At 42.1% G+C, this 14,513-nt stretch overlaps 1 protein-coding gene across 3 annotated transcripts in view; it reads left to right on the forward strand.

Moving 5' to 3' along the window:
• Nucleotides 1–14,513, forward strand: part of LOC139381354 (phosphatidylinositide phosphatase SAC2-like) — a 43,790-nt gene continuing 29,277 nt past the window's right edge. Inside the window, exons 1-2 of one of the 3 annotated variants that reach the window (XM_071124819.1) lie at nt 1–380; nt 2,932–3,012. In XM_071124819.1, coding sequence (XP_070980920.1) covers nt 284–380; nt 2,932–3,012 — 178 coding nt within the window. In that variant the 5' untranslated portion in view covers nt 1–283. The remainder of the gene's footprint in view (nt 381–2,931; nt 3,013–14,513) is intronic. The other 2 variants (XM_071124820.1, XM_071124818.1) reach the window with 2 other exon arrangements.

Below are 14,513 nucleotides of genomic sequence, written 5' to 3' on the forward strand. Positions count from 1 at the left end.
ATAGAAGAAGTCACGTGTGCTTGTTTCTGCAGGAAATCGACAGTCAGTTGGTCTTTCGACTGGAAATGAATAACCAGCTACATTTTCACACATTGAATAAGTGTCTCATTATGTCTACTTTTTGAACTAAGAAAGAATATTTAAAATAAGCAAAGCAAACGTTAGCCAACTTGCCAGGGCAACGCCCTGTCAGTAACGTTAGATAGGCGTGCTAGCTATAGCTAGCTAACCGGTTTGGACCACAGAAATATTTACATGGTTTGACATACTGTACACCGATAAAATGGAGCTGTTTCAAGCCAAAGACCATTATATTCTCCAGAGTGGCGACCATGCTCTTTGGTGTAGCCGAATAGATGGGACCATGAGCGCCAGACCTGGTAGGCAAAATACATTTGTCATTTTTAAAATTCAGTTTCTCATAGCCATCAATTAGCTAGCTAACGTAACATCAGTAAGCTCGGACATCAAACCCATAACTAAATGGCTAGCTATAATGACGTCAAGCCCATAGCATGAGCATTTCCTCTTGTCTTAGCTATGTCTTCATTATCCAAGCAAGTATTGTTTTACACGTTGACAATGACAACTATATAGGACGCTGTGGATCCAACAACAGCGCACCTTACTAAAATTCGAGTGCCATTCCATTTTTGGTTGCAATAATTTAGCTATCTAAACAAACATCCTCATGTTAACTGCCAGTCCATTAAATGTGTATTATTACCATACTTTCATGTCCAGTGTGGCACTGCCCAGTTGACCTGATAGGGATATTTGGAATAAACAGACTGCGATGCTCGAGGGGCACAGTACAAATTATGTAGCAGGGTTCCATTCAAACAATGAGCCAGAAAACAGACGGTGACATTGCTCCATATGTTTCCATGTTTAATTGTCTTTAAATTGTTTTGTATTGAACAAAACAGTTTTTAGGGTTCATAATTCCTGCATCCTCCATCCATTTTTCTTCTTACATGAGCTTGCTTAATTGAATTCCTTTGGCTACATGGTTAACTGTTCATTTCCTGAAATGCCACTCAAGCATCTGTTGTGGTTCCTTATTTCCTTACACTGAATTCCACATATCTACAGACTAGTTACGGGCTCTCTGCTACACAACACACTACCTTGCGTGACTTGTTCTGCTTCTTGGGAGACAAACATACTTAGGCCAGATTAATTGAGACAGATGGGTCCACCCCAAAGTACCAAATGTCATAATGACACCTGTCTCGAACAATGAGAAGATTTTAAATAGACAAGATAGCGGTGTACACATTGTTGGATTACTTAATGGAGAACAAATAATTATTTTAATAACAGAGCATTTTCTAAATTCAAATGCACCGCACCTTGTAAGTCCCAGTAATGGATACCAAAAATCTTTGGTTAAATCAAATGATCTGGTGTAACAATCTGTAGCTACCTTAGGCTAGATCGTTAGCTCTTGTGCTCCTGTCTGACCTGCACCCGTGTCTTGCCAAAACACCTCCCCCTTCTCTGTGACAGAGTGGCGAGCTAAGCCGGGACAATTCACAGCTGAGCCAATGCCTTTCTGTTGTAACCAAAAAGCTGTTGAGGGGGAGCAGCCACTGTATGGATGTAAATGACTACCCTGTGGGCTAGCTGAGGTCACATGGGTGTGCAGTCAGCCTGAACAGGTTTAGGTTGCACTGCTCTTCCATTATTTAATTGGAAAAGGGTTTCCATTCCTCATTGGACTTGTTGACACTAGCACCGACACGAATTTCCACAATATTTCACATTTCTGAACAAATCTATGGTTGAGTTTGTATCATGGACAAACAGAGAGGTGTGTGTGTGTGTGTGTGTGTGTGTATAGGGGCAGCCCCTATTTTCCACCTCCCTGCCCGGGCTCCAGCGCTGAGGTCGGTACAGAGTTCTCTGGTCCATGGAACAGGAACAGTTATTGTCTCAGCTACCTAGATGTTCTCCAATCTCCACCCTCTTTGTTGCCCATTCATGACTCAACTCTTCAACTGCTTGACATACCCTTCACGTCTAGTTTTCTGTTATACCAAAGTTGTTTTAGTTCAGCATCAGTTAGCTAGTTGTGATGTAGTAATTTGGCATTGATGTAGTCATGCCTCAGTGCATCATGTTACTACACAATTATTTAAGAATGAAAACTGACATTCGCTAGGTTTCCATCCACTTGTTGAATAAAAAAAGTGTAATGATGTCACATCCTGAAAGTTCCATGTGTTTTTTTTTTCTCATTCTAAACTCTATCGATGATGGGTTTGCCATAAAAAGTGTTGCCAGAAACATGGCTACTGTCTGTGACCCTCTGACCTGGTTTTTGTACCTCCGCTTCAGTCAAAGAAATTGTCATCATGTATTCTTTACATCCCTCAAACTCAACTCTGGACCCCTTTAATCGGGGACTGAATGGGACTCCAGGTGGGTGCAATTAATTATCAAGTAGAAAAGAAAACCAGCAGGCTCCGGAGGGTAAGAGTTGAATACTCCACCTCTACATGTATTCTTCCCAAGTGATAACACTTGTTTATTTGAACTGTGAGAAGAATCTCTTGATGTTTTAAGCACTGGATGCATTAAATACTTCTGAACTTGGCATCTAGATACTACTGTAATGTAATGCATCATGATGATCCCTAACAGTATAATCAGAAACCCTCAGTCCAAACCTTGCATGGAAAGTGCAGCAAATGGTCCACAATGTAAATATTATTGGGATGGCATAAGACTGGCACAACCAGGGATAGCCTACAATCCATCAACTTGGTGCTCTGTTTGGAAAATAGGCTAATATGCATGTGCTGTTTATCATTAAATAACTTAATTGCTCTTAGTTTGTGGGGCGATTTTCTTAAATGTTTTTACTTTGTGTCCACTCCATAAGTCTTTATTTTCTCTGATTTGTCTCTTCTCTCTTTATTTCAGCAACAGACCTTCTGTTAGCTTGGAACCCAGTGTGCTTGGGCCTGGTTGAGGGTCTCATCGGGAAAATACAACTTCATACAGGTAAGTGAAATGGTGTAGGCATTGTGCTACAAGTACTGGCTTATTGGCTGACTGGAGAGGTACCATCGATCTTCAAAACAGCTGCAGTCTTCCTTACTGAGAAACACAACCTTGACCAGGACATCCTATCCAACTACAGGCCCATCTCCAACCTCCCCTTCCTATCAAAAGTACGGGAAAAAGTGTTTGCAACCAGCCTCAATCCCATCTATCATCTAATCAGTTGTAAAAGGGTTTCCAGTCTGGTTTCTGGCCTTTGCACAGCACCAAATAGGGATGGGCATGAGTACTCAAACAAACGTCAAAGCTCGATCTTTAACCAGAGATAACAAAAAAAAATCTGTATTCGGTGGAATGCGCTTTGTGGCTGCCCAAATGGGAAAGTAAAACTTTCTCTTGACGACAACATTCATTTGCTTTGACTCTAGTGTTCCATTTGTACATATGATTTGCGGGGCACCACAAAAAAGAAGCCAAGCATCACAATGTTTATCTCCCTAAATTCCTTTTCCCCTCCTTGTCTCATTCACTCAATTGTGTTCTGACCGCTCCCTCCACACACGCAGTGTGCAAACAAAGTCCTATTAAAAAGGTATCTAAATGATTGGATACACAAGCTAAATGACGACAGTTTATCACAAATTCAAAATGGACTGGTTGATTGAAGTAGGAAAATAAGTGTTCTAACAACCATCTGCAGTTTCAGAATAATTGCGTCCCGTCTATTTTCTGTTTAAGGTACTTTGCCCACTGATAGTGCCATTTAGAATTGGTTACCCTAGGTCGCTGGTCATTTTAACTCTGGATTCTGCATTTTTCACACCAAAAAGGAAATAACTATCTTGCTGCGTTTTGTAAACGCAGATCTAAAATGCTTCTTATTGTAAATCCCACTCAGCTTCAGTCAGTGTTTGCTCCAAATCATGAATGTAAAATATTTGTTTCAGTTGCACTTTTCCACTCGGATGAAATATATTTGCTCAGGTCATTGAATCACCAGATAGCGCTCTGACTTAAGCGTAGGCTACTTTTCCCCCGGTACTTTTCTCCGGTAGCAAGTTAAAAGGCAAGATTAACTTAAAACAAAACAGAAAGAATGTAGCTAGCTACATTTCTTAATATGATCTACGTATGAAACAATATGATTGCAATGCTTAATTTTTGCAAAAAATACCTTGCTTTTTCATTGTAAGCTAATGTAGTTGTGTGGCTGCTAGCCAAATAGCTTTGCAAGTCTGTTGAACTATTTTCTGCCGGATGTATTGCACTTATGTACACTACAAGGTCAAAAGTATGTGGACACCTACCTGCTCGTTGAACATCCCATTCCAAAATCATGGGCATTAATATGGAGTTGGTCCCACCTTTGCTGCTATAACAGCCTTATGGGAAGGCTTTTCACTAGATGTTGGAACATTGCTGCGGGGACTTTGTTCCATTTAGCCACAAGGGCATTATTGAAGTCAGGCACTGCCTCGCAGTCATTGTTCCAATTCATCCCAAAGGTGTTCAATGGGTTTGAGGTCAGGCCTCTGAAGGCCAGTCAATTTCTTCCACACCGACCTCGACAAACCATTTCTTTATGGACCTCACTTTGCACAGGGGTATTGTCTTGCTGAAACAGGAAAGGGCCTTCCCCAAACTGTTGCTACAAAGTTGGAAGCACAGAATTGTCTAGAACATCAGTGTATGCTGTAGTGTTAAGATTTTCCTTTACTGTGTTAGGTTCTGAACAGAGTAAAAACTCTAACGGACGACTAGAAAAAGCTCAAACCAAGTTTTTATTCACCCCCTGGGTCATACAGCTGCAAAGACAAGGTATGATTACACAAGGATATATATTTAGAACCTCCTACTAAGCGGGGTTAACTCCTTACACATCTAGACAGCCAATACATCTCTGTTGTTAGGCAGGAACTTCATTGGTTTCTCACACTGATGTAGTCATGGCCCTGCCTGATGCCTTCATAGCCGTGGAAGTGTATGCATTTGACATAAGACTAGTAGGATGGTCGTTGGGGTCTGGCCCCACCCCGGAGGTTTCTTCTCACTTCATCTGACTTGACCTCGAGCCAAAATCCTCCCTAGTTCCACAGCTCGCCTGCCTTATCAGGAACTGAAACTAGACTGTTGCCCTTTGCCTCCCTCCTTAGGAACATTGATATTCAACAATAACATGTTTGAACAGAATATGAACTTTCTGCACTTCACCTCGTCTCACTCAGTAACTTTCCATACATCAAGTTCATATCCACCCTTCATTGACCCCAACATACTTTCCTTATACATGTAAAGTAATTAATAACTTCTAGTATGGTAACATTAACAAGTATATTTCAAGCTAGAATCCAACTGAAACTAAGGGGCCAGCCCGAACCTATGAAAAACCGCTCCAGACCATTATTCCTTCTCCAACAAACTTTACAGTTGGCACAATGCATTCGGCCGGTAGCGTTTCCACTGCTCCAGAGTCCAATGGCAGTGAGCTTTAAACCACACCAGCCGATGCTTAGCATTGTGCATGGGTATCTTAGGCTTGTGTGCAGCTGCTCGGCCATGGAAACCCATTTCAGGAAACTCCTGACGAACAGTTCTTGTGCTGATGTTGCTTCCAGAGGCAGTTTTGAACTTGGTAGCAAGTGTTGCAACCAACGACAGAGGATTTTTATGCACTTCAGCACTCAGCGCTCCTGTTCTATGAGCTTGTGTGGCCTACCACTTCGTGGCTGAGCTGTTGTTGCCAGTGTTTGGTGGATACATTGGCACGGATGTGGTTAGGCCTGAGACGGACCGTGCCAATATATCCTCCAAACACCGGCTTCAAGGGCATTATCACTTTTATATAGCGGGTTACCAACATATTCAAATAATGATTTACCTATATTCCACAATATTTACATCCTTCCACAAGATATAGTCCCTACAAATCTAGGGTTGCTACCCAAGCTGGCTGGTCGTTCATTCTATTGGTTCGGTTGCCAGAGACGCGACCCAGTCGTTCAGTCTTTTTGTTCTGTATCTATGGACCCAGTTGTTCATTCTAAATGTTCCATTGCCATACTGGCTGGCAACGTTCTTATCCTTGGCTTGCTAGCTATCCAACTACGACTAGCTTACAGTCACGTCAAAAAGTGGAACCAGAATAACCGCAAAGTAGCTGCATTTGCGTTTAAGCTATTTTCTAGTTACATTTAATTTGGATACATCCATAACAATAAGCTAATGATGCACGATTCCTCCTGGTATAGAATATGTGCTCTTGTCAGGACACTGTTGTTCAGAGTAGCTAGCCAACAACACAACTAACACAATCACTTCAAGCTGAAGCTGGAAAGACGGTAGACTAGCTGCAATTCGTTTAATTTGACCTGTTTTTCTATTGATCATTTTTAAGGATATATACAAAACAATGCTGATTCAGGATTTTGACTGGCTGAGAAAAGCTGCCGCCTGCCTGTCTGTCTCGTCCCAACTCCTGACATGTTCATTACTATGGGACAGCTGGAGATCGAATTTGAATGTTGAAACAATGTTGCAAATGTTAGACAGACAGCAAGGTTTATACAAATCTCCACTGTTAAACTAAATGTTAGTCTAAAAGAAATGTGAGAATGTCTCGATGTGTTTTATAGTGGAGATCAAGTTTATAAATTGCCTGGCTGGGCTGATGAGACAGTGGATTGCGCAGTCAGATGGAACAGAGTAAATAGGCATTTTTAACATCATAGATTTAGCCGGTGGTAACTTGTGGAATTCACACCAGCTGGAATGCACTTTTAACCAATCAGTATTCAGGATTAGACCCAACCGTTTTATAATTCACAATAACAGCACTTGCAGCTCTAACAGAGCAGACATTTTACGAAGTGACGTGTTGCATCCTGTGACGGTGCCACGTTGAAAGTCACTGGGCTCTTCAGTAAGGCCATTCTACTGCCAATGCTTGTCTATGGAGATTGCATGGCTGTGTGCTCGATTTATACACCCGGCAGCAACGAATGTGCCTGAAATAGCCGAATCCACAAATTTGAAGGTGTGTCCACATACTTGTGTGTGTGTTTGTGTGTATATATAGTATATATTGGCCATATACCACAAACCTCCTAGGTGCCTTATTGCTATTATAGACTGGTTACCAACATAAAAATACATGTTTATTCATGCCTGTGGTATACGGTCTTGATATACCACAGCTTTCAGCCAATCCGCATTAAGGGCTCGAACCACAGAATTTTATAAATATATTTATACTCTGGACTCCTACATTTCTGAACCTAATATTTCTTAATTCCATTCTTTTACTTTTTAGATGTGTCTATTGTTAGATATTCCTGCACTGTTGGAGCTAGGAACACGTGCATTTCCCTACACCCGCAACAACATTAATAAAATACTAATACTAAATATGTGTATGCGACCAATAAAATGTTATTTCATTTGGATTTGACCTACGGGACATCAGAGGGCCAACCAACTTTTTGGTAGAGAATGCCGTGATGAGTATTAAAACTGTCGCCCGTAATAAAGCACAGTGCATTGATGATGAACTGCATCGAAAGTCTTTAATGAAGTGGCAGCTGCATTCAAATCTCCATAGTCTAGGAACGATAGGAACCTCGACTGAATAATCTGCTTTCTGCTATTTAGTGAGAGGCAGGACCTATTTCTATAGAAGAAGCCAGTTTTTTATTTTTTTTATTCTCAGCTTCTTAACTAACTCGTTAATATGCTTTTTAAGAGATGCCCAGGTATTTGTAAGCAGGGACACTATCAATATTGACACCATCCAAAGTACGTACAGTGGGGCAAAAAGTATTTAGTCAGCCACCAATTGTGCAAGTTCTCCCACTTAAAAAGATGAGGCCTGTAATTTTCATCATAGGTACACTTCAACTATGACAGACAAAATGGTTTTAAAAAATCCAGAAAATCACATTGTAGGATTTTTAATGAATTTATTTTCAAATTATGGTGGAAAATAAATATTTGGTCACCTACAAACAAGCAAGATTTCTGGCTCTCACAGACCTGTAACTTCTTCTTTAAGAGGCTCCTCCGTTCTCCACCTCTTTACCTGTATTAATGGCACCTGTTTGAACTTGTTATCAGTATAAAAGACACCTGTCCACAACCTCAAACAGTCACACTCCAAACTCCACTATGGCCAAGACCAAAGAGCTGTCAAAGGACACCAGAAACAAAATTGTAGACCTGCACCAGGCTGGGAAGACTGAATCTGCAATAGGTAAGCAGCTTGGTTTGAAGAAATCAACTGTGGGAGCAATTATTAGGAAATGGAAGACATACAAGACCACTGATAATCTCCCTCGATCTGGGGCTCCACGCAAGATCTCACCCCGTGGGGTCTAAATGATCACAAGAACGGTGAGCAAAAATCCCAGAACCACACGGGGGGACCTAGTGAATGACCTGCAGAGAGCTGGGACCAAAGTAACAAAGCCTACCATCAGTAACACACTACGCCGCCAGGGACTCAAATCCTGCAGTGCCAGACGTGTCCCCCTGCTTAAGCCAGTACATGTCCAGGCCCGTCTGAAGTTTGCTAGAGAGCATTTGGATGATCCAGAAGAAGATTGGAAGAATGTCATATGGTCAGATCAGACCAAGATATAACTTTTTGGTAAAAACTCGACTCGTTGTGTTTGGAGGACAAAGAATGCTGAGTTGCATCCAAAGAACACCATACCTACTGTGAAGCATGGGGGTGGAAACATCATGATTTGGGGCTGTTTTTCTGCAAAGGGACCAGGACGACTGATCCGTGTAAAGGAAAGAATGAATGGGACCATGTATCGTGAGATTTTGAGTGAAAACCTCCTTCCATCAGCAAGGGCATTGAAGATGAAACGTGGCTGGGTCTTTCAGCATGACAATGATCCCAAACACACCGCCCGGGCAACGAAGGAGTGGCTTCGTAAGAAGCATTTCAAGGTCCTGGAGTGGCCTAGCCAGTCTCCAGATCTCAACCCCATAGAAAATCTTTGGAGGGAGTTGAAAGTCCGTGTTGCCCAGCAACAGCCCCAAAACATCACTGCTCTAGAGGAGATCTGCATGGAGGAATGGGCCAAAATACCATCAACAGTGTGTGAAAACCTTGTGAAGACTTACAGAAAACGTTTGACCTCTGTCATTGCCAACAAAGGGTATATACCAAAGTATTGAGAAACTTTTGTTATTGACCAAATACTTATTTTCCACCATAATTTGCAAATAAATTCATTAAAAAACCTACAATGTGATTTTCTGGATTTTTTTTTCTCATTTTGTCTGTCATAGTTGAAGTGTACCTATGATGGAAATGGCCTCTCATCTTTTTAAGTGGGAGAACTTGCACAATTGTTGGCCGACTAAATACTTTTTTGCCCCACTGTATGTTTAAATCATCAGAGTTATGTTTATGCGAGTCCAACATACAAGGTTTTACCTGCATTCAATACCAATTTGAGGTCAATAAAGTTTTTCTGCAATACAATGAAGGCAGATTGAAGTTAAGATAGAGCCTGGTCAACCGTGGGTTCAATAGCATACACTACAGTATCATCGGCATACAAGTACAGGACATTTTTTTGACAGTCAGTATTGTTAATGTAAAAAGTACAGGACCTAGAATTGACCGCTGCAGAACCTGATTTGACACCATCTGAAGATACACATTGAATTATGTCAAGTAATGTTTAAACCAGTTACATGCAGCCTTTAAGGACAGCCTCTGAATTAGCAGTGACAGTATTAAAGGTCTTTGAAAGATGGTGTTATGTATTTTCAAAACTTTGGTTTACTTTAATGTAGCTGTAAGCTAGTTGTTGATAGGGGCGGCAGGGTAGCCTAGTGGTTAGAGCGTTGGACTAGTAACCGGAAGGTTGCAAGTTCAAACCCCTGAGCTGACAAGGTACAAATCTGTCGTTCTGCCCCTGAACAGGCAGTTGTTCCTAGGCCGTCATTGAAAATAAGAATTTGTTCTTAACTGACTTGCCTAGTTAAATAAAGGTAAAATAAACTCATGTAGCGCTAATGTAACGTTAACAGGCTAGTTGGCTAGCAACCTTGCAAGTTACTTTAGGAATTGATTGTTATAAATCATTTCCTTGTAAGTTGGCTCAATGCTATTGAGACCAGTCGTGAGTGCAAATGATTTGGTTTAATTAGAGAACTTTAATGCGTAAAGCAATTCCATATGTTACATGTGGTTCAGTTTATGCCACCTACCCTTTTTAAATACAATACAGGTAAACACAATTAACCAATTAAATGTCTTGGGGGAGGTAATGAGCAATTAGTTACACTTGTGAGGTGTGGCCAGAGGTCTGATACGTTGGGCTGCACCACCTCCTGTGCCTTTTGTTTCTGTTCTGTTATTTGGTATGTTTTATATTTGTGGTTTATTTGTGTTCTTGGGTCAAAACCATAACAGTACTGAAAATATGAACTGATGAAAGGATAACATCATCCAACTTTCAAAACAAGTCCTTTTTGGCTAGCTACAGCATTCATCGAGTTAGCTAGGTTGCTGTTTAGCTTTCCAGCACGTTCACTAATTTGTTTGTAAACAATTAACAAGATAGTTACCTACCACGTCTTGTCCAACTGTCTTTACACATCTATATGCACATAGTTTGGGTAGCCATTTGATTAGATGTTCAGGAGTCTTATGGCTTGGGGGTAGAAGCTGTTTAGAACGTTCTTGGACCTAGGCTTGGCGCTCCGGTACAGCTTGCCGTCCGCATAGCAGAGAGAACAGTCTATGATTAGGGTGGCTGGAGTCTTGGACAATTGTAGGACCTTCCTCTGAAACCGCATGGTTTTTAGGTCCTTAATGGCAGGAAGCTTGGCCCCAGTGATGTACTGGGCTATACGCACTAGAGGTCGACCGATTAATCGGAATCGCCGATTAATTAGGGCCGATTTCAAGTTTTCATAACAATCGGTAATTTTGGACGCCGATTTTGCCGATAAAATAAAAAAGTTTTTTAATTTTTAATTTGATTTAATTATTTATTTGATATATACACTGCTCAAAAAAATAAAGGGAACACTTAAACAACACAATGTAACTCCAAGTCAATCACACTTCTGTGAAATCAAACTGTCCACTTAGGAAGCAACACTGACAATAAATTTCACATGCTGTTGTGCAAATGGAATAGACAACAGGTGGAAATTATAGGCAATTAGCAAGACACCCCCAATAAAGGAGTGGTTCTGCAGGTGATAACCACAGACCACTTCTCAGTTCCTATGCTTCCTGGCTGATGTTTTGGTCACTTTTGAATGCTGGCGGTGCTTTCACTCTAGTGGTAGCATGAGGCGGAGTCTACAACCCACACAGTTGGCTCAGGTAGTGCAACTCATCCAGGATGGCACATCAATGCGAACTGTGGCAAGAATATTTGCTGTGTCTGTCAGCGTAGTGTCCAGAGCATGGAGGCGCTACCAGGAGACAGGCCAGTACATCAGGAGACGTTGAGGAGGCCGTAGGAGAGCAACAACCCAGCAGCAGGACCGCTACCTCCGCCTTTGTGCAAGGAGGAGCAGGAGGAGCACTGCCAGCGCCCTGCAAAATGACCTCCAGCAGGCCACAAATGTGCATGTGTCTGCTCAAACGGTCGAACACTCCATGAGGGTGGTATGAGGGCCTGACGTCCACAGGTGGGGGTTGTGCTTACAGCCCAACACTGTGCAGGACGTTTGGCATTTGCCAGAGAACACCAAGATTGGCAAATTCGCCACTGGCGCCCTGTGCTCTTCACAGATGAAAGCAGGTTCACACTGAGCACATGTGACAGTCTGGAGACGCTGTGGAGAACGTTCTGCTGCCTGCAACATCCTCCAGCATGACCGGTTTGGCGGTGGGTCAGTCATGGTGTGGGGTGGCATTTCTTTGGGGGGCCGCACAGCCCTCCATGTGCTCGCCAGAGGTAGCCTGACTGCCATTAGGTACCGAGATGAGATCCTCAGACCCCTTGTGAGACCATATGCTGGTGCGGTTGGCCCTGGGTTCCTCCTAATGCAAGACAATGCTAGACCTCATGTGGCTGGAGTGTGTCAGCAGTTCCTGCAAGAGGAAGGCATTGATGCTATGGACTGGCCCGCCCGTTCCCCAGACTTGAATCCAATTGAGCACATCTGGGACATCATGTCTCGCTCCATCCACCAATGCAGACACCAACGCACACAGACTGTCCAGGAGTTGGCGGATGCTTTAGTCCAGGTCTGGGAGGAGATCCCTCAGGAGACCACCTGCCACCTCATCAGGAGCATGCCCAGGCGTTGTAGGGAGGTCATACAGGCACGTGGAGGCCACACACACTACTGAGCCTCATTTTGACTTGTTTTAAGGACATTACGTCAAAGTTGGATCAGCCTGTAGTGTGGTTTTCCACTTTAATTTTGAGTGTGACTCCAAATCCAGACCTCCATGGGTTGATAAGTTTGATTTCCATTGATAATTTGTGTGATTTGTTGTCAGCACATTCAACTATGTAAAGAAAAAAGTATTTAATAAGAATATTTCATTCATTCAGATCTAGGATGTGTTATTTTAGTGTTCCCTTAATTTTTTTGAGCAGTGTGTGTGTGTGTGTATGTGTATATATATATATATATATATATATATATTTTTTTTTACACCTTTTATTTAATCTTTATTTAACTAGGCAAGTCAGTTAAGAACACATTCTTATTTTCAATGAAGGCCTAGGAACAGTGGGTTAACTGCCTTGTTAAGGGGCAGAACGACAGATTTTTACCTTGTCACCTCAGGGATTCAAACTTGCAACCTTACGGTTAACTAGTCCAAAGCTCTAACCACCTGCCTCACGAGGAGCCCGCCTGTTACGCGAATGCAGTAAGAAGCCAAGGTAAGTTGCTAGCTAGCATTAAACTTAATCAATCATAATCACTAGTTATAGCTACACATGGTTGATGATATTACTAGTTTATCTAGCGTGTCCTGCGTTGCATATAATCGATGCAGTGCGCATTCGCGTGAAAGGACTGTCGTTGCTCCAACGTGTACCTAACCATAAACACCAATGCCTTTCTTAAAATCAATATACAGAAGTATATATTTAGTTACTAGAAATCCAGGTTAGCAGGTAATATTAACCAGGTGAAATTGTCACTTTTTAAAAACCTTTATTTAACTAGGCAAGTCAGTTTAGAACAAATTCTTATTTTCAATGACAGCCGTGCAGTCATGAGTGAACAGGGAGTACAGGATGGGACTGAGCACGCACCCCTGAAGGGCCCCCGTGTTGAGGATCAGCGTGCCGGATGTGTTGTTACCTAACCTTACCACCTGGGGGCGGCCCGTCAGGAAGTCCTCGATCCAGTTGCAGAGGGAGGTGTTTAGTCCCAGGGTTCTTAGCTTAGTGATGAGCTTTGAGGTCATTATGGTGTTGAAAGCAGAGCTGTAGTCCATGAATAATACATTGGTTTTACCAGAGAAGAGCATGTATATACCTCTGATTCTAACGAATCAATTGAATTTGAATGCTTGAAATTTCAGTTCGTTTAGCCAGATGCTGTGTTTCACCACAGACAGACATTGAGAGAGAGAAAAGGTGAATAAGTCACTAGACTTGGGTGGTTTATGTACCATATACGGCCATTTGGAAATGGCCCTGGGAGGGTTTTTCCAATACCATGTTAATATTAGCTACATTAAGTAAATACCTTCAGTCAACTTGTGCAATATGTTAGGCGATCCGCTTCATTTCACCTGTTCCATTATTTTACATTGTGAAGCTTACCGTAGTTCCTCAGAACATTTGACCCAGTCACATGTTTGTTTGTTTGTTTGTTTGTAAATAGCACAACAGGAGAAAGCGAGAGCAGGTTGAGTTCAGCTGTGTATTGACTGAGGTCACGTTTTATATTGAAGTGTATTCAAGTGTTTTTCTTCAATCGAGTGATCAGGGACGGGCACGTGCAACTACACTCAATTAGTATTTGGTAGCATTGTCTTTTAAATTGTTTAACTTGGGTCAAATGTTTCGGGTAGCCTTTCACAAGCTTCCTACAATAAGTTGGGTGAGTTTTGACCCATTCCACCTGACAGAGCTGGTGTAACTGAGTCAGGTTTAAAGGCCTCCTTGCTCGCACATGCTTTTTCAGTTCTGCCCACACATTTTCTATAGGATTGAGGTCAGGGCTTTGTGATGGCCACTCCAATACCTTGACTTTGTTGTCCTTAAGCCATTTTGCCACAACTTTGGAAGTATGCTTGGGGTCATTGTCCATTTGAAAGACCCATTTGCGACCAAGTTTTAACTTCCTGACTGATGTCTTGAGATGTTGCATCAATATATCCACATAATTGTCCTACCTCATGATGTCATCTACTTTGTGAAGTGCACCAGTCCCTCCTGCAGCAAAGCACCCCCACAAGATTATGCTGCCACCCCCGTGCTTCACGGTTGGGATGGGTTCTTTGGCTTGCAAGTCTTCCCCTTTTCCCTCCAAACATAACAATGGTCATT

The sequence above is a fragment of the Oncorhynchus clarkii genome, chromosome 23 (genome assembly GCF_045791955.1).
Source record: "Oncorhynchus clarkii lewisi isolate Uvic-CL-2024 chromosome 23, UVic_Ocla_1.0, whole genome shotgun sequence".
Taxonomy (NCBI): Eukaryota; Metazoa; Chordata; class Actinopteri; order Salmoniformes; family Salmonidae; genus Oncorhynchus; species Oncorhynchus clarkii.